This window comes from Muntiacus reevesi, chromosome 9 (genome assembly GCF_963930625.1).
Source record: "Muntiacus reevesi chromosome 9, mMunRee1.1, whole genome shotgun sequence".
Lineage (NCBI taxonomy): Eukaryota > Metazoa > Chordata > Mammalia > Artiodactyla > Cervidae > Muntiacus > Muntiacus reevesi.
This window is the reverse complement of record NC_089257.1, coordinates 25,738,038-25,758,265: the sequence shown is the minus strand read 5'-3', so window position 1 is coordinate 25,758,265 and position 20,228 is coordinate 25,738,038. Positions and strand designations below refer to the sequence as shown.

At 42.7% G+C, this 20,228-nt stretch overlaps 1 protein-coding gene and 1 long non-coding RNA gene across 2 annotated transcripts in view; both read right to left on the bottom strand.

Annotated features, from left to right (window-relative positions):
- The window catches only part of LOC136174394 (uncharacterized), a 1,095,937-nt gene that overhangs the window by 49,086 nt on the left and 1,026,623 nt on the right, over positions 1–20,228 (bottom strand). The window lies entirely within an intron of this gene.
- PAMR1 (peptidase domain containing associated with muscle regeneration 1) overlaps positions 1–20,228 on the bottom strand; it is a 76,521-nt gene that overhangs the window by 43,537 nt on the left and 12,756 nt on the right. Inside the window, exons 2-3 of the mRNA XM_065944555.1 lie at positions 10,462–10,638; positions 4,095–4,223 (exon numbers count right to left, since the gene is read on the bottom strand). Of these exons, the coding sequence (XP_065800627.1) occupies positions 4,095–4,223; positions 10,462–10,638 (306 nt within the window). The remainder of the gene's footprint in view (positions 1–4,094; positions 4,224–10,461; positions 10,639–20,228) is intronic.

The following is a 20,228-nucleotide window of genomic DNA, read 5'->3' as shown; positions in this document are numbered from 1 at the left end:
TCAACACTGATGGCCTGTTCCTCTGCTCCTCTGTGTCTATCTATAATATGACTAAGGAAATAAAAAGTATTAAGGGCCTATTAAACTCTCCCCATAAACCCTCTCTCATCTCCTAACCTTCCTACCTCTCCGAGACCCTTCAAGTGTTGGCATCACTTTAGCGCTACCTAGAAGCTGACATCCAGGAGGCTCTTGGGCACTCTCCTGCTCATCTCATTGAGTGGCTTAGGAACTTGGTCTGAAGGCCAAGTTAAATAAACTTCACTCTGGAAGTCTGCAGAGTGGTTCCACTTAAGGACTCAACTTTCCAGTTTAAGAAGCTTTGAAAGGACGCCTTGATTTTAACTTTAGAGATCAGTGCCTCTCATTGCCAGCGCCAGATCACAGTTCCTAAATATCATTCCCCACAAAAGGAACCAGGACTGGAGAAATAGCTGGTTCCACGACTTGTACATAAACAATCAAGGTGAGCTTGAAATACTGAGGGAGTTGGGGCAGTGCCAAGAAGCAAGGAAGTGCTCACAGAATGATGCAGTGAACTCATCTTAAAGGGACTCTGGCGGCCAATTCTGGGATAATTTAAGCACCAAAAAAGGACGATAAGATTAAGGGGAAAAAAAGTGAAAACTCATGAGCTCACAGTACAGAAGAAGAGAGAGAAGACAAGTGTGGGAAAATTATAATAACAGGTGAATCCAGGTAAAGAATGAATGTAGTATTCTTTCAACTCTGTGTATTTAAAACTTCTCAAAATAAAAAGTTGAAGAAAGAAGAAATCACTCCTCTGAATATTCTGCAATTACTAAACCAATCTTTCCTGGCCAGGAAAATGTGAAGGAAGTTTTCCCCTGGGCACAGCGACCTCCAGCTGAGAACCTCCAGTTCTCTTGCTTAATGTAACTTGTCAATGGTTATGAATGAATCGATCACATAATGGATGTTAAGACCATAAAGAGTTGGGTTAAAACCATCTGTGACAAGCATTGTCAAGGACAGTGAGCAAATAAAGGTGCTACCACGTCTGCTGAGTACTGAAAGGTCTATAATTAAAATATAAACAAGTGTGATCCTTCCTGGCATTTGCCTGGCACTCCTTTCTTCTAAGGATCTATATGGCACTCAGGAAAAAGTGCCAGGGCTCCACAATAGTGTTTAGCAAGAAGCCCTCCTCCAGAATTAAATGATCGGAAAGGATCACTTGGGCGCCATCTACTGGGCAAATGCTTGCACTGCCACACGGCTCCAGGACTGTGCCCCAGCCTGCACAGACCACCCAAGTGTTCAGCTGCCCCTTCGTAGAAGCAGGCAGCATCCTGCCCAGCACCAGGCAGACAGTCAACAAATACCAAAATGAATGCCTTCCGCCTGTGAATGCCCCTTACACTTATTTAGTACGAGCTGTAGCTGATGAGAACCCAATAACATCATATTGATGTCTTCTTACGGTCAAGTCCTGTTTCCACGAATGTATTGTAAACCCACGGAGGGTTCCCTGTTTCCCCTGGGGAGCTGCCTAGTGAGCCGTAAGAAATGCTCTCTTTGTGTATGTGGCTGTGATCAGGTAAACATACGCTGTATGGAATGAGGCTTCCACCATGGAATTGAACAAGCTTAACTGAACCAACACAGAATGGAATAGGAGTGTGATCATTGCTTTGTTCATTTCATAGCATTGACCATGTTCTTTTTGTCTCTCTTCTCTGAATTTCAGGTTCTGAAATGGCAGTGACTACATCTGTCCTGCTCATCACTGCACATAGAAGCATTCTTTCGAGAAACATTTTTGGGATGCATTGCTGTTTGTTATTCAGCTGCGAAGTTGTGTCCAGCTCTTGGCAGCCCCCTGAGCTGCAGCACGCAGGGTTCCTCTGTCCTTCAATATTTTTGAATGGATGGGTAGATTTATTCAATACTTCCTTTTAATGAATGGGGGCATGTGTGCTCCATGTTGCCTGCCTCGTGGTGGTGACCCATTGCCCTGAGCCAATTCTGCTGTCCTTGAGCAAGTTTGATCCTACACCTGGACACCATCACCAATCCAGACCAAACAGACCTACACAGTCAGTGGTTAAACCGAGGCTAAACCCAAGACTCAACTAACAGGTACTATTTATTTGGACAGGATACAGCTACAGGATTTCTTTGGGAAAACGCAGTCCTCTGTCTTTGACTTCCTGCATGCAAATATTCTTCCCCTTCTCTGCCCTGTCCTCTAAAGAAACTCACTCACAGTGTTGAGGGTATTATTCAGGAAATATTTGTATCCTTTCCTTTGAGATGGAATACACTCTCATACTTGGCTGATCTGTGGCTCAGCCATGTGACGTTCTTAAAATATGAGTCAGTGTGATGAGAGCAGAGGCCATGAATGTGGCCGTGTGTTTGGCTTGACTGCCTGTGCTTCTGTGACCCACTCAAAGCAGATTACATCCCAAACTGCCGCTGTGGTCTGAGCTCCGAGCTCCAGAGCTCAACCCAGGCCAACCCAGCTGACACCAGTTAAACCCCAGCCAACTCACAGACACATGATAGAGAAAGATACACATCTATCCTTTTGAGGTTGACTCTTCTGCAGCAAAAACTGACCAGTACGTATGAACACACTATCACCACCACCCGTGAAAGCTTTAACTTAGAAATTCTACTCTCGGACCTCAATACCTCTTCCATCTACATGTTCCGTGGCTTTATTACCACTAAGCCTGCTTTTGCATCTCATCGGCACCTCCAGTCTCTATTTTCTTTACCAGGTTCATTTTGGTTTTGTGTCCTGCCCACACTGGACCCCCTGGACAGTCGTGTCTCTGCCAACTCTTAGGTCAACCACACGACTTCTTTTATTAGCCTCTGCTGGAGTTTGTGATGGACAGGGAGACCTGGCGTGCTGCGATGCATGGGGTGGCAAAGAGTCGGACACGACTGAGCGCCTGCACTGAACTGCACTGGCCCTGCTGCTGGGGAGCATCAGCCACCTGTCCAGCCTGCATCACCTGGGTTCTCGGCCATGCTTCGGATGCTTTAACTTGTTGGCAGCTGGCGCATTTCCCCATTCATCAGGTGGCTCTCCCAAAACTTTGGTACTCTCAAGCCTCAGCTTCCCTTCTGCTCTGCTATCATTAGAGACTTCCTATGCTGCTTTGCAGAGAAAACAGAGCTACGGAAGAGTTCATCAATAGGAGGTAGGTGAGAACAAGGGGTCTGAAATCACACAGGCCCCTAAATCACACAGACTCAGGTGTCTTAGGTATTTTCCTTACCCTTTGCCCTAGACTCTTGCATTTTTGCTACATGTTTGATCAGGCAAGAAATACCAATAACACTCCATCGTCTATTTCTGTGGACTGGAAATATCGTTCGTAAGAGTAAAATTAATGAGACTCTAAAACCATCCTGATTGCTTCTAATTTAAATGGGGAATATGTAAAACAGGCTTAACAAAATAAGAACAGTTTATACATTGATCCAGATCCTGCCTCTCAGAGTGATATTCACCACAGGGTTGCTGCACGGGGGAATCATAAACTGGGAGACAGTTTAGATTTCCACTCCATTTTCAAAGGATTATTGACACAGCGGGGAGCCCTAATAAAGATTAAGCAATTCTTGGAGATCAAGCAGAACCCAGAAAGAATCCCTTTCCTGGGACAAGTGGCATGCTGACAATTTGATGTGGGTTCCAAGAATTGAACTCAGGATTCAAGAAGTTTTCCAATAGGAACTCACATTTAAAATGCACTACAGACTTAGCATTTTTGAAGCCTTATTCACTGCCTGCTGACCAATGACAGCATGCAGTTGCTTCTGGAATGGACATGAGGCATGCTTGTGTGCAGAGTGCCTTGGCTTCATTCAAGAGAGAGGGGACGATTTAAGAGGATACAGAAACCTCCCGTGGCCAATTCCAAACAGATGTCCACAATCCACACCCAGCAGAGAGAAACACATCTTTGTTTCTTATAGTCTTACCTAGAAAGCCTCCTGGCCACAAGTTTTCCAGAACTCAAAGAGTCCAACAAGATAAACCTCAGTCCCCGACAAGGTGAGACTTTAAAGGAGCCTGCGCTAGAGATGGGGCTAGGTCAGGGACTACTCACGCATGCAGTCTCCTCCGTACCAGCCCGCACGGCACTCTGCACAGTAGATGCCCTTCACGTAGAAGTCGTCCAGGGTACCCCCCCAGGAGCCGTTTCGGCACGTCTTGCAGTTTTCAAAGATGGTGCAACCTGAAACATTTCCAAGCAGAAGGGTGTTCGATTAGGCACACGCAGGTTCCGATGTGCTGCACGAGAAACTGTAGACTTTGCCAGGATTTTGTCTCACCCAAGAGCATCTGGACTTAGAAAGGTGCCCCGAGGAAAAAATGCCCAATCCTAGGAAGATGCTAGAGTCACCAGCACTCAGGCTGAGGAGTTTCAGGGATGATCTGAACCATCTTCCAGGTTAGCGGCTGATGGCTTGTTTTAAAAAAAATTTAGCTTTTGGTCTTAATTATGAACTTCAATTTTCAATAAAATACAATGTTATTTAAACTTATTTTTAATCATTATGTTTTACAAAGCAAATAATATTGATGAAAATACCTCCAAATCAAAGACTGACAGCAAATGCTTATTATTACATTAAAACCAAACCTAAATTACATTGTTGTCTGCGCTGAAGGAGAAACCTCTTGCTGGTTGTAAAGTTTTCACATTTTTTACAAGGATGTCCTATCTCATGTATCATCAGTAACCTGAAAAGTATTATGAGATACTGAAAATATTTAGTAATAACCTTCCAGATTGATTTCACATTTTGGTTTCAATTCATAATTTTTAAAAAGGTCAACATTGAGATAATTCAGATGCCATAAAATTTACTCTTTTAAAGTGTACAATTCAGTGGGTTTTAGCATATTCACAGAGTTGAGTAACCATCACCACTATCTAAATGTAGGATATTTCATCACCTCCCCCCCACAAAGGACCCCATACGTGTTAGCAGTCACTCCCTTCCCCTGTCCCTGATCCCTGGCAACTAGTAATCTACCAGGCATTTCACATACATGGAAGCATGCAACGCATGGCCTTTCTTGTCTGGCTTTTTTCATTAGTGGCTGATGTTTTAATGCAAAATGAAACAACCTGTAGTGAAAGGCAGAATACATCAATACAGGGCATTTTTTCCTCTTTATAAAAGTATCACATATTGATTGTGGAATATTAAGAAGATTTGAACACGCAAAAAGAATTCAATTGAAAACACCTAAAATTCCATTACCCAGAGAAAATCATCTGTAATACTCTCCCTCTGTATATACACAAATATTTTTTAAAAATTAGGCTTATATTATACATTGCACATTCTGTTTTACTTTTTGATTTAATAAAAATAGTAAACACCTTCCCATTCCGTTAAATACCTTAAATGTCATATACTCCTATAGCCAAAGTGTGCTATTAATAGCCTTAGTGCCTATTAACGGGCTCACTTTGGAAGGTGTCAGGCTGCCCCCGGATCAGAAGACCACACTGGAGTGGACCGAGCAGACCTCAGTCAAGGGTTATTTTTAAAACATGGCCTCCTGAGAGGTGGGGGACATTGAGGAAAGGTAGAGATAATCCAACCCCACTCATTAAAACAGAGCGCTGAGTTCTGGCTCCCCCATTCATGGTCCAGCTGCGTGTCCTTGAGCAAACTGCTTAAGTTCTCTGTGCCTCAATGTTCCCATCTGTAAACCTGGGGTTAAAAAATGTACTTAGCTCAAAAAGTTGATTTAAAAATTAATCTCACACACATAAAGGGCCTGGCACATAGCAAGTACCCCCCAAGTATGAACTAGTATTATTACTCTGCATTCCCGTACTTCCACTTACTTGGCTTATCCCCACCATAGCATTTGGCATGCTCAATTTTAACTGTCTCCTATCTGTCTTCCTATATAGACTGAAGTCAGGGGCTGCATCTTATTCAACATTATATCCTCCCACACTTAATATAGTATCTGGCATGTAGTAAGTGTTCCAGAAATATTAGATGAGATTTGAGAGAATGAATAAATGGATAAGTGGACAGATGGAGAGATGAATGAACTGCTAATCCAGGATTCTGCACTGTTTGAGATAACCAACATTTCCTTGAGCTGACAGCATACTTTTCTCTTTGGCTAAAATTAGCTTTTCGTTGGCCCATAGTGCATATATGCAGTGTATACATGTGTGATGTCTGTGAGAGAGACTTGTAGCTCTCTCTGCATACCATTCTGCCTTTGCTCCCTTCTTCCAGTGCTTGCTTTTCCAACCAGAAAAGAATTGCTAATACGACTCATCAGAGTTCATATGGCCCACAACTGGGTCCCAGGGGGACTACTGTGTCTTTTAAAGGCCATCTTCACCCATGTGTCACATTCCCATCTGATTCCCTCCCCGCTGCACCACCGAGGAGGTCAATGGACTCCATCTGCCTTCGATGACCCTGCCAACTCTCTCCCCAGGCCATTAGGGGCAAGGCATTAAAAACCAGTTTGGTGATTAAGATGAACAAGGCTATGTTAAAAAGACACCAAGCAGCTCACAGAATTGCCCGAATGGTAAGAGAACCAAGGTCAGAGCTAACAGCCTAGAAATGCACTAAAAGACACAGCCAACTTGCTCCAGTGAGGGCCCCGGTGCTGCTGGACGTCAGCACTACCATCCCCACCACCAGGCCTCCCAGGTGGCACAGTGGTAAAGAATCCGCCTGCCAATGCAGGAGATTCCAGAGACGCGGGTTCGATCCCTGGGTCAGGAAGAGCCCTTGGAAGAGGGAATGGCAACCCACTCCAGTATCCTTGTCCGGAAAATCCCCATGGACAGAGGAACCTGGCAGGCTACCGTCCATGGGGTCACAAAAAGTTGGACATGACTGAGCACACACACCCACATGGCACCACCAGGCCCCTGGACATTGATCCTCGTGCAATTACTGCCATCACAGGAGAAAGAATGATTGTCCATCATGATAACAAAAGTGATAGAAATCCTAAAACCAGGCAGAGATCCCGTTTCTCACCTTTGAGACTGACAAAATTCCAAAATGACACATTCTGTTGCAAGACTTCGGGAAAAGAATACTCTCATGGATGGCTGCTGTGAATGCCAAACGCAGGAGGAGAATTTGGCAAAGGCTGGAAAATGACATATGCACCTCCCTTTGACTCAGCAATCCTTCTTCCAGGAACCTATCCCAGAGATATGCTGCAAAAATACTAGCTGATATACGCCTGAGGCTATTCACTACAGTAGTATTTATAACAGCAAAAAGCTAGAAACAATCCAAATACTCATAAACTATGGTAATCCACAGTTTATGATGCACAATGCACTTATGTGCAACTATAAAAAGAAGTGGGAAAAAAATGGCTTTATACTGTCAGTGAGCGACCTCCAGCATATATTGTTAAGAGAGAAAAAAGCAAGGTAGTCAGTGGTATTTATGTCTTGCTGTCTTTTGTGCACGAAGGGGAAAGAACATAAATGCATACCCAGATTTGCTTCTATTGTCAAATATAAACCTACCTACATATCAAGCAAGTAGGTTTCAAGTAGGTGGTATAACACCATAGATAAAAGAACTACAATTGACTTTAAAACATAGTATTTTGGCTCTATAACCTAATGAGATATATTCTAAGGTGAATAAAAACCATAAGCATCAGTGTTCTTATTACTAACACCTATAATGCTCTAGTGTAGCTTTGTACAAATTTAAGAAAAAGTGAGGAAGTGATTGGTTTAGTATTATTGGGACACAGGATTTTCACCACAAAAGAAAAGACATACAAATACATAATCCAAGATGTTAATTAACAACCTTGGAATGTTGCATTTGAACTTGAGTAGCAGTAAAAACATTTTAAAAATGCACGTTTCCCAGTTCTAGACACTTGAGAAAACAAACAAAACGCTGTAGCAATGACTGTCCCACGCAAGGAACACCTCAGGTGAGCAGATCATGGTCTCAAACCAGAGTTCCTTGGAGAAATGGCTGATTCCAGATCTGGGGCAAAAAACAGACAAGAAGAAATCAAGAAGTCTTCAGAATCAGTGTGGTCATGCCAGATGAACAGAGACGGACACAAAGGGGAACCCATTATCATAAGATGGGATGTGTGCGTTAAAATAAATAATAAATGGATTAAACCACATAAATAAATAAAGATACCTGAGTTCATAAAGACACTCACACACACGCAGAGAAACCTCTTTGATCACCGATAGGGATTGCTGGAACATCGATTCACTATTTTTGAAAATAAAATTTTTTAAAAAGTCTTTCTCTAGTTCTTTCTTTCAGGGTACGCATATGGTTAATGTGGAACAGTTCTTCATTACTCAGTTGAGAAGACCCTTCCTAGCATCAGCTAAGGTGGGTGCCTTCTGTGTTGATGTAACAAGTTGTTGGGTGCAGGTGTGGCAGATATTGATGGCCTTCTATAAGATGCAATATGAAGCATACAACACTCCTATGACGTCCCCTTACTTACCCCATGACCTCATGCCATCTCATAAAGCCAAAGCCACCCCTCGCCCCCGCTGCCACACAACAGTAATTGTTAGCCTTTTGAAAATATTGAAAGTTGTTCAGACTTCTGTACCTCTGCCAAGGACCCCTAGTCAGCAGACCCTGACTTAGCGCTCAGATTTTCCTTAGAAAATCTAGAGGCACTGCTCAACTATTTCTCTGCAAACCCTACTCACGATCAGGGAATTGGAACAATGGGTTTCTTTTCTGGATCAAATGTGCAAGGGTCATGCTGAGGTCATTTCTATTTTAAAGCTCAGCATTACTCTCTTCCAAAAAGGAAGATGGTTTAGACGTTAACACCTGTATACTTGAGCCCTGTTTTCTCTCTCTTCTATTACTTTCCTCAAAAGAAAGTTCCTGGTAGTAATGAGCATCATTCTCTGTGTTTGTAAAAGAAGGGGAGAGGTAGAAATGAGAGGTTCCCAAAGCCTATATTTGACATCCTTCTAGTCTTCAGTGTAAGGAAAGTATATTTGAAATTCTCTACATCCTCTGTTTGAGCAGGCGTAGAAGGGAAAAGGACTCACAAGGCAGCAGATATGAAAGCCCCAAGAAACCATTCAGTGAGCTGCTGATCACACTAGAAGCACACTAAGGGTGAAACTCAGTGTCCACACGGCTCTCAGCGTCAGGCACTTCAGCGAAGGAAAATCACTGTCTCCTCTGTGGTGGGGGCCGGGAAAGCGGGGGTTTGGGGAAGGCAAGTCTAGCTTGATGTAAAGGCAAACGAATGGGCACGGTGACCTGGGAAGGCCCCATCTCATCCTAGGATGCTCTCATGCCACTGGGTGGTGTGGTGGTACATGCATGCTCAGTCCGATTCTTTGTGACCCCATAAACTAGCCCACCAAGCTCCTCTGTCCATGGGATTTTCCTGGCAAGAATACATATTCCTGGGACCAGTTCCCAAATATCCATCTCCCAAATGCCCACGCATCATCCTTGACTTCTGCGCTTCCCTTCCCTTCCAACTAACTCCAAACTGCTATCAACTCCTCTCTCTAATCGCTCTCAGACCCCTCCACCTCTCCCTTTCCACAGGGTTTCTGTTCATCAGGGTCTCCATTATTCTTCCCCTACCTCTGATCGTGCCATTCCTCCAATCTTTCCTCCATACTGCGGCTGAAAGGAAAATCAACTTTCACCTCTTTACTAAAAGATTTCCAAGTGTTACATAAAACAGCTTCAGGATATAGCTTAAATATCATAGTACAGCCTGCAGAGCCCTTCAGCATCTCACGCCTGTTCTCTCCTTGATCTTTTGTCTATCTCCCCCCAGGTTTCTCATCACACACACGCGCGCGCACACACCCCTCCAGCCAGACTAAGCTATTTGCAGTTCCCTAAACGCCATGCTTCCTCTTGCCACAGGGCCTTAGCACATGCCATTCTCTATGGCCTGACCTCTGCTAGATTCTCTTCCTGCTCTTGAGTTTTCTGCCTCCATCTTCAGCACGCGTATCACCCCCTCTAATAAGTCACCTGCCCCCGTCCCCACCCAGGCTCCCACGGCAGCCGTGTTCTCTATCACAGCACCTCCCATGACACATTATAGCTACCTATTTACTCTTCCATCTCCCCCACCAGGCTGCAAGTTCTAGAAATGCCAGGAATGTCTCTTTTTCTAAAGCACTGTGTTCCCAGCCCTTGCCACAGTATACAGGGGCTGCTCAGTCTGTTTGTTCAATGAATGAATAAGTAGATGAATCCACAGCTTTGTAAGTCTGGCACTGAAAAGGGTACTAACTCCTCCAGTCCCTCCACCTGGAGTCAGAGTGGGTGGAGTTATGCCACTTTTAATCATCATGGCATCACAACCCCTGATGTCTACCTGTCAGAATTCAAGGGTTCTGCCTGCTTCCATCAGTGACCTCAGAAAACACGGAGGTGAGCTGAGGTCTCCCAGCGCACACTCACCTGGGTGAATCAGGCAGGAGTCACATTCATTCTCCTCGTTCCTGCAGCACGGGATGGTGTAACCCACCACTTCCTTCTTTCCAGGGCACTCACATTTAATCTGATCGTATTCACAGCACTCCCGACACATGATATTCCACTCGGCTCCAGGGCAGGCTTCATTAATGACTGTGTACTCTGAAACAGAAAGCAGCAAGTGAGGATGGAGGGCCTGGCAGGAATAGGAAAGACCCAGAAGTTCTCTACAGCCAAGAAGCACCTTGCCCTACAACCTGCCCGAAGGATGTTCAAAACCATCCAGTGGGGCACAGGTGAAATTTGTTATTTCAAATTGCAAAGGTGCTATTCATTTTTATTTTTAATAAAAAAGAGATCATGTTTTATCAATATAGAATCTAAGTGGATTAACACACATACACATAAATAACAAAAAATATGCATTTCCTGAGTGTCTATGTTTATTTCTATTTTTGCTAGGGTATATCAGACCACTGCTTACAGCTACACAGGTTGCGCATTGCATAATTCCAGAAGGAACCATCCAACTGCATAGCTATACAGCACAATCCAGGCATTTGGGCCATCAGAAAAGTCTGGTGACCACTCTCTAGGCTAGTTCTATCAAGCACAAGGTTGAATGCCAAGTAGAGACCATGTCATTTCCTCCAAACTTGGCTCCTGGATTTTGTAGCAAACCATTTTTTATGGTATCTTCAAAGCTAAAACCAGCAGAAAAGACAAAAAGTATCTTAATTAGTATGTTTGGGAGAATTTCAATGTTTTACAAGAGTGAACTCATTGGCAGAACTTCATTCAATCCCCCATTACAACTAAGTGCTCTTTCCCATGAGAAAACAGTACTCCTTTCTGGATAGAATTTCTCTCTTTTTTCCTAAAATATATCTTAGGTAAATGAAAAAGAAAAACCATCTGGCAAAAACTATAAGAGTAATCAGTTGGAGGTTGCCCAGAGGAATCCGGGCTAAGAAACAGACCTCACTTTGATTTCCTCTTGCTCCTGCCCCAACTCTCTAGTCCTAAGAAATTTTGCACTAAGATGATGACTGAAGCAGAAATAGGTCAGATATTTGAGGAAGAAAGTGAATCTGGCTTCCCTATGAAGACTTCCCTAAAAACCCCAGGCCAGGATCCTCATCAAACTTTTGTAGACCCATGTAAACCAACTCTAAAACTTATGGTGGCTTCTAACCTCTTAAATTTCATAGCTTAGTTTTCTGTCTTCCTTCCCTAAATTTGGAAGTCTGACAAAGAGCAGATCATTCTTTATTTGCCAAGTAGAGCCATATAGAAAAATGCTCACCATCTTCTCTCAGCCTCTGATCATAAGAACATTCTAGCATCATAGAAAGGAACCACGTGCATGATAAGGGATAGTTTCTTAGAATGAATGCATGTAGTTTTATGAAAAAAATTCCTCACTTCTTTTCCACAAACACCAGTGGGGCAGCAAAGATTCTCATACTGGCGTCTGGGAACAACTGGCTTCGATCACTATGATACTGTCACCGTTGGAATTCTGTTTCCTGAATTATTCTGTGAGCTCCTCTCGGACAGACACTAAAACTTACTTAGCTGAGCTTCTCGTGTTTCTGATTCTGGTGGGATGAAGTGTCTACTTTTCAAAATCTAGAAGAGAACTTAATGGTTAAAAGTGAAGGAAAGTAGAAGAAAACATAGGAGTAAGTCTCCATGATCCTTGACTTGGTATGGCCTTGGATTCTTAGGCATGACACAAAAAAAACAACAGAAGATAAACAGATAAATTGGATTCATCAAAACTAAAAACTTTTGTGCAACAAAGTGCATTCTTAAGAGAGTGAAAGGACAACTTAAAAATGGGAAATTTTGCAAATCATATATCTGATAAGGATTTAATATTCAAAACATACAAGGACCCCTTCAAATCAACCACAAAAATCCAAACAACCCAATTTTAAAATGGGCAAATGGCATGAATAGATAGTTCTCCAAAGAAAATATACAAATGGCCAATAAACACATGAAAAGATGCTCAATACCACAAGTCACTAAGGACTTGAAAATCAAAGCCACAACAAGATAACACCTTACAGATACTAGGATAGCTATAATTAAAAAAAAGAAAAGGAAAATAACAAGTGTTGACAAAGATGTAGAGAAGCTGGAATCCTCGAATATTGCTCATGGAAATGCAAAATGGTGCAGCTTCTGTGGAAACCAATTTGACAGCTCCTTCAAAAGCTAAACTTTGAATTAACGTGCAGCCCAGTAATTCTACTCCTAGGAATACACCCCCAAAATCAAAATTAGAAACTGAAACGGATACTTGCAGCATTATTCACAATAGACAAAGGGCAGAAACAACCCAAGTGTCCACCAAGAGATAAGTGAATAAGCAAGAAGTGGTGTATGCACACAACACTTTGGGTGTGGAATATTGTTCAGCCATGAAAAGGAACAAGATGCTGATACAAATTATGATAAGGACAAAGCTTGCAAATATACTAAGAGGCCAGACACAAAAGGGAAAATATTGTGCCACCGAATTGCATGCTTAAAATGGCTAATGTAGCAAGTTTTATGTTATTTTGATTATACGTTTAATGTTAAAAAATAGTGAGAGAAATCAAAATGCTTAAAGGCTTAAACATCAGAGTCAGACAGATCTGGGTTTGGAATCCCACCTCTGCTACTTACAGGGTGTATGATCTTGGCTAAGTTAGTTTACTCACTCAGTCTGTTTATCATCCAGTGAAATGAGTTCATTATATAAAACTCAGGAGCTAGCTGAAAGGACTAGATAAGACAATGTATATAAAGAGTTTATCAAAGTACTTAGTATATAATGAACATTCAATAGCCATCAGCTTAAGAAGAAAGATACTATAACTCCATATTTCTCAAGGATCTCATCTGTTGAATATACCACATATCAACTCCTTACATAAAATGTTTCTGTTGTTTCCAACTGCATTTGAAGCAAACCTTAAATACTTTGGTATGGTTCCCCAGGCTTTTGAGAGCTGCTCTCTCCTGAGTCCTACAGCCTTTCCTTGGTGACTATATTCCACCTTTTATTTCTCAAAGCCACAAAGGTCTTGCTCATCCCAGGGCCTTCACACTTGCTTTCCCCACTGCCTCTATCAAAACATTGGGCTTCGGTGTTAAATGACACCTATTGAGAATGGTCCTCACTGACTTTCTCATCTGAAGTTTGTGCCTCTCCTCATCCTCCCATAGTATTCTCTATCAGAGCATCCCAGTTGCTTGCTTTCACAGCCTTTACCACAATGCATAATCCCTTTCTGTGTTTCCACCCACTGGTATGTCATCTATCTCCCTCACATGACCATAAGCTGGCAGGAACCTCACCTGATTTGCCCACCATAGATAGGGATGGGCCTGGCATGCAAGAGACACTGGATAAATCCCTGTTGAATGAATCAGCCTCCACTCTAGAGCTTCAACAGTCAAGGATTTTCATCGAGTGTGTCTAGCTCTGAGCGATGAGCCAGGAGAGCTTGTTCTGTCCAATAATTTGCTGATATCAAACAGGGGCAGTTTCCCTCCCATGATGAAGGGTGTAGAACAACTGGTCCAGGCTAACTTAGGTCCCAATCCCTTGGCACCAGCCCCCGCCTTATCCAGTAGTATGATTTCTCAACTCTCTGAACATCTGACATGCCTGTGGGGTGTGGCTCATGTCTTATCCCTCCCTTTGCTCATCTGAGGGCAAGTACTCCATCTTTCCAGGTTTTCTAAGAATTTACAAATATTGATGACTCCTGGGGGACATGACAGAATAAAGATTACTTGCAACTTTTGTAAGTCTTGTACTTAAATGTGGAAAGCCAAGCAAATTTGCTCCACAGCAGTAGAGGGTGGAGCCTGTTTTTCCTAAAGCAGCAGGCTAGTCCAGCCATGGAATACTGCGGGCCTCCCGTTACTCAAGAAATTAATTCCCTAAAATGCCTTCACTGGCATTTCTCTTTATTTCAATGAACAAGTCCACTTCTGCCCTCCCTAGCACATACATTAATTTTATAAGTACGGTCCAGAATATTGTATCATCCTAGCCAAAGGGAATGACTCCAGGGAAGTCCATTTCTATACCGTCTGCCAAGTCAGCCAGCTGGCTCCTTCCCAAGCAGTCCGTCTGGAAGACAGAAAAACAGCCCCAAAGATGCCCATATCTTAACCTCCAGGACCAATGGAAATGTGACCTCACATGACAAAAGGAATTTTGTCAATGTGACAAATCTAAGGATCCTGAAATGGGGAGAGGATGGGGGCTTGTCCAGGTAGGACAAACGTAACCTCAAGGATCTTTATAAACGGGAGGCAGGAGGGTCAGAGTCAGAATAGAGGTGTGACCACAGCAGCATTAGACAGATCAGAGAGCTGTGTTTTCGAGATGGAAGAAGGGACCACAGCTGAAAGAACACAGGCAGTCTGCAGAAACTGGACGAGGAAAGGAAACAGCGTCTCCCCTACAGCGTCCAAAGAAGGCAGGCCTGCCATCACCCTGACTTCGGCCTCCTAAGGCTCACTGCAGACCATTGAGCTCCAGAACTGTAAAAAAATACAACTGCACTGTTTTAAGTCACTAAGTTTGTGGTAATGTTACATCATCCACAGGGAACTTAACACCCTGTGTCTTCTCAAAAGAAAGGTTAACCCAGGGCCAGTCATTTAACCACTCTGGTCCTCAGTTATCCCTCTGAGCACAGTGCCAAGACTGAGGGTGAACTGATGAGTTCATTCTTTCATCCCACAAGTGCTTACTGAGCGTCCGCCACGTCCCAGGTAGGAGGCTGAGTGCTGGGGTACAATGGAGAGGAGAACAGACACCATCCCCATGGAGTTTCATGGAGAAGCAGACGTTGGAATAACTCACAGCTTCATAGAAGAGTAGACTTTGGATGAAGGACCTCACACACACAGAATCACTCACTGTGACGAGGAAACAATGCAGAGAGAACAAATGGATGGTCATGGAGGGATATTAGCACCACATCTATAGGACTACAGGGTTAAGGGGGGTTAAATAAAATAGCAAATGAAAGTCTATCATTTGCCAAGATAAGATCACTTCCCAGGAATATGGAAGTGAGGGAGGAGGAGACAGTGTTAATGGTGTTATTGACTCAGCCCCTCTGGTCTGGTAAGTCCATCACCATTACTTCTCACCTGGCTGGAAAAGAGATAGGAAAGTGCCCCAAAACACATATGTAAGAAATACACAGGTAAGTTTATTAAGAAATATTCTATGAGAAATATTTAAAGTTGATCAGCTGAAGAGATCTGAAAATACAATAAGCGGACAAAAACAATCTCCTGGACTTTTCCTCCTCCGTTTGTGACAAAGGGCACACTGGTCATTTGGCTTCAGCTCTCCTGGAGGAGGAAATGGCAACCTACTCCAGTATTCCTGCCTTGAAAATTTCATGGACAGAGGATTCTGGTGGGCTATAGTCCATGGGATCTCAAAGAGCAACTGAGCAAGCAAGCATGAACGTACAAATTTCAGGGAATTTCAATATGATGCTAAAAGCCAGTTACAAAAACTTGGATTTAAAGAAACACAGACAGAGGAAAAGCAAATGAAGGTTTTCCTGCATGTATGCTAAAGCATTTTAATATTTGTTTAGCTAAAGTGCTTTTATATTGTTCATAAAATTTAATTTTAAAAATGACCCAGCAAAATGGGTAATATTTTCTTGTAAGTTAAAATGAGTTACTCTGACCTCTTCACTTTACCAGTGAGGAAAAGTGCTAATTAGGAAATGAGCAAAGAGAAACTCCAAAGGCTTTTTTTTTAGGGAATTCTGAGAAGAAAGGGAAGCCTGCAGAATTTCGGGTTTAGGGAGGATGTGAGCAAGCCTGCTGCTGAGGACAAAACAGGGCAGGACAACCTCCAGTTTTTTGGACTGCTGTAGGTGAACAAAGGCTACTTTGCTGTCCCCATTTAAGAACAAAGCCTTATTTGTTGTCTAACCTAGGGATCAGTAAATGGTTTTTATAAAGAGGCAGATACATTTTTCTCAGCATTTTATCTTTTTAATTTTTTATTAATTTTTGTTGGAGTATAGCTGCTTTCCAATGTTATCTTAGTTTTTGGGCCATGTGGTCCCTGTGGCAACTACTCAGTAGAAAATAGTCACAGATAATATATAAACAGATGGGCAAGACAGTGTTTCAATAAAACTTTATTTACAAAAAAAAAAAGAACAGTCTTATTAAACCACAAATGAGTTTTATCCCGCCAGTGCTTCCTAGGAAATAAGTACAAAGGAAGCACCAAGAACTTGCAGAGCACCACCCTGGAATCAACCAAGGCACCAAACAGTCAAGCACGGGCCCATAATCACATAGCAAAACTGAACTCACAAAACTCCGGGCACATTATACATTCACTCATCTCAACTCTTCCATCGGGTAAAGTATTCATTTATTTTTTTTTTATAATACACTCTATGAAAAGTGAAAGTGTTAGTCGCTCAGTCATGTCAGACTCTTTGTGACCTCAGGGACTACAGCCCCATTAGGCTCATCTCTCCAAGGAATTCTATAGGTAAGAATACTGGGGGAAAAAAAAAGAATACTGGAGTGGGTTGCCATTTCCTTCTCCAGGAGGGTCTTCCTGACCCAGGGATCGAAACTGGGTCTCCTACATTGCAGGCAGATTCCTTATCATCTGAGGCACCAGAGAAACCCATAAAAGACCCTATACTTTAATAGAAAAGGTTTATTGTGAAAGCATCAAAAAAATAAAATTATACATAAAGAAAAAGTATTCAGAAATAACTTATCCTTCAATTGTTATCTTTTAATTAACACATATATTCACACATAGAAGCTAAAAGATGTGTACACAGTCTTCTTAACCTCTCAAAACTAGTAACCTATCATGTTTTTTTGTTTTCTTTAGAAACTGCTTTATTTCGTTACTTCAGTCATGGACATTTTCTCTTGACCTTGAGTAGTCTTGAGAAGTGATTTTAAATTGCTTCACCATTAATATGTGTGGACAAGTGCTTCTCTTTCCTCTTTTTTTTTTTTTTTTTTAAACCAGGGTAAACAAATATCAAGAGAGTTGCAGAGTACTGGGTTGGCCAAAAGTTCATAAAATCTTGCGGAAGAGCATGAATAAATTGTTTGGCCCACCCAATACTTTGGTATCATAGGCTTTGCCCAAGCCCTTTTTCAGCTCCCATGCTTGGGGCAGCCCCCCTGAGTGGAGATTTCAGTTATAACGGTCCAGCTCTGGTTTTTCCTGAATTTATGTTGGAAAACATAAGACATGTAACCTCTCAGTTCTGTTTTATTCACGCAAACACAAGGCAATGAGAACAGCGCGGGCTGACTGGCAGAGCTTCGGCTTTTGCTTAGTTTTAAATGGTGTGTGTTTATTTATTTTTGGTTGGGCTGGGTCTTCGCTGCTGCTCAGGTTCCTCTCTCCTGGCGGTGAGCAGGGCCGCTCCCCAGCTGCTATGCACGGGCTTCTCACCGCGGTGGTCTCTCGTTGCAGCCGGGCTCTAGCGCGTGAAGGCCTCAGTAGCTGCGGCCCCCGGGCTCTAGGGAATAGGTTCAGCAGTTGTAAAGCATGGGCTTAGCTGCTCCACAGCATGTGGGATCTTCCCGGATCAGGGATTGAACCCGTGTCTCCAGCATCGGCAGGCGGATTCTTTACCACTGAGCCACCGGGGAAGCCCAGGTTCAGTTTTTATAGATGTGGTGGAAAAAAATGAATGAATGAGTGAGAGCAAGTTGGCTGTCCTCATGGCCTTCGGCATTATTCTCACAGCCTGGCAGCCAGCGTGAAGGCTCTCCAACACTGATGTATTTCTCCTGCTGACAAGACGGAGAACACTTAATTCCTCACACAACCAGGGCTTAACTCTACAGAAGGGCAGAAGGGGCAATGGCGTCCCCACAGCATCATCTCTGAGTAGCACGCTTTCAACACCAGGTTTCAAGGAAATAAGTTGACACAGTAACTGTTCAGGCAAATCTGAAAAAAGTCAGAGGCTTCTTGATGAAAACGTGAGTCGGCCTGTTCCATATATGAGGTCGGTTGTCAGACCAAAGGCCCAGGCTGAGGCCACCCCAGAAGGTGGCAAAGAAAGGTGCTTTCATCAAGGGCTCACTCCTCCTTGATGTTAGAATATGCCTTTGTCTCCACCAAAAACCCCACAGCCCTACCCTCTAACCACATTTAATGAAAATCTCCACTGAGTGTTTTGCTGTCCTTCATGTTATAAACCTAAGACCAGATGGAGAAAAAAAAAAAAAAAGATATAGGAATCAGAGTCCTACACTTAGGCAGCTTGGGCTGCCCTCTCATCCCGACGCACTCCCCCATCTCCTCTCAGGCTCTCTGAACTCCCTGTATTGATTTCTAACACAGCACATTCCTAACCACCTGAAGGTCTGACCGCCCACTCTATGGGGCTGATGACAGATGCCAGGCAAATCTCAGATGGAAATGCTGTGAGTCAGGGGCGATGGAATGTTTGCTAGGGCTCTTGATGACTCAGAATCTCCTCCTGCGACTTTGAAAACCATCCCACCACCAAGGGACCTTCAGTCCCAGCCTGGCTGGATTCCCACCCTCAGTTGACCTTGGTCTTACCCTTGTCACAGCTCCTCTTGTTAATAAGATAATGATAGCTGGAAAGTCAACATGTTCATCACCCTCTTTGGGTATCAGGAGAGATAAGCCTTTTAATAGACTCCCTAGAAATCTAGTTTGCAGGCATTAGTACATTGGGGAGGAAAAGGAAGCAAAAATTAATTTGTCACTTTCTTCCCCTCTTCATCCTTTATTAAGCACACCACTCCACTCTGTCACATCTCATTCATTGTCCCCACTCCCTGGGCCCAATTCCCACAAGAATGTACTGGAGCCTTTGAAACAAACCAGTTCACTGAATCCTCAAAGCCACCCTTCAAAGTAAGTATCATTTTCTTCATTTAACAGATGAGGACACTCAGGAACAGAGAGGTAAATAAATTGTCCTAGGTGGCACAGCTTTCAGGTGAAAAAGTCAGCTCTTTCTAGGGCCAAAGTCTTATTCTTTTCAACACAATACTTGGATTCTAGAGAGTTCACAACTTTGACTTTGCAGATCAAGAATGCATCACTGGTGAAGTGAACACACTTGGGAATCATATCACTCAAATTTTAATTCTGAATCTGCCTCTCATTTATGCTGCTGGACAATCACAAACAAGACATCTAGCTGTGGCATTTCCCCAGAATCTCAAGAGAATGGATGTAGATTGATGGGGTTGTTAATGTCACTGCAGTTAAAGAGGCAATGAGCATAAAGTGCTTTGGAAGAAAAATTGCGTGTTTGTTCAGACATTACCATTATTGTCTGTAGAATTAAAACACATCAACAGATAAAAAAGATACAGTGTATATATATATATATATATATATATATATATATATATATATGTTGGAATATTACTCAGCCATAAAAAAGAATGAAATAATGCCATTTGCAGCAACATGGATGGACCTAGAAATTTTTATACTAAGTGAAGGAAGTTAGACAGAGAAAGAAAAAAATATATATCACTTATATGTTGAATCTAATAAAAAATGATACAAATGAAGTTTTCTTACAGAACAGAAAGACTCCCAGACCTGGAAATCAAATCTATGTTTACCAAAGGGGAAACATGGGGGGAAGGGATAAATTAGGAGACTGGGATTAATGTATACACACTACTATATATAAAAAAGATAATTAACA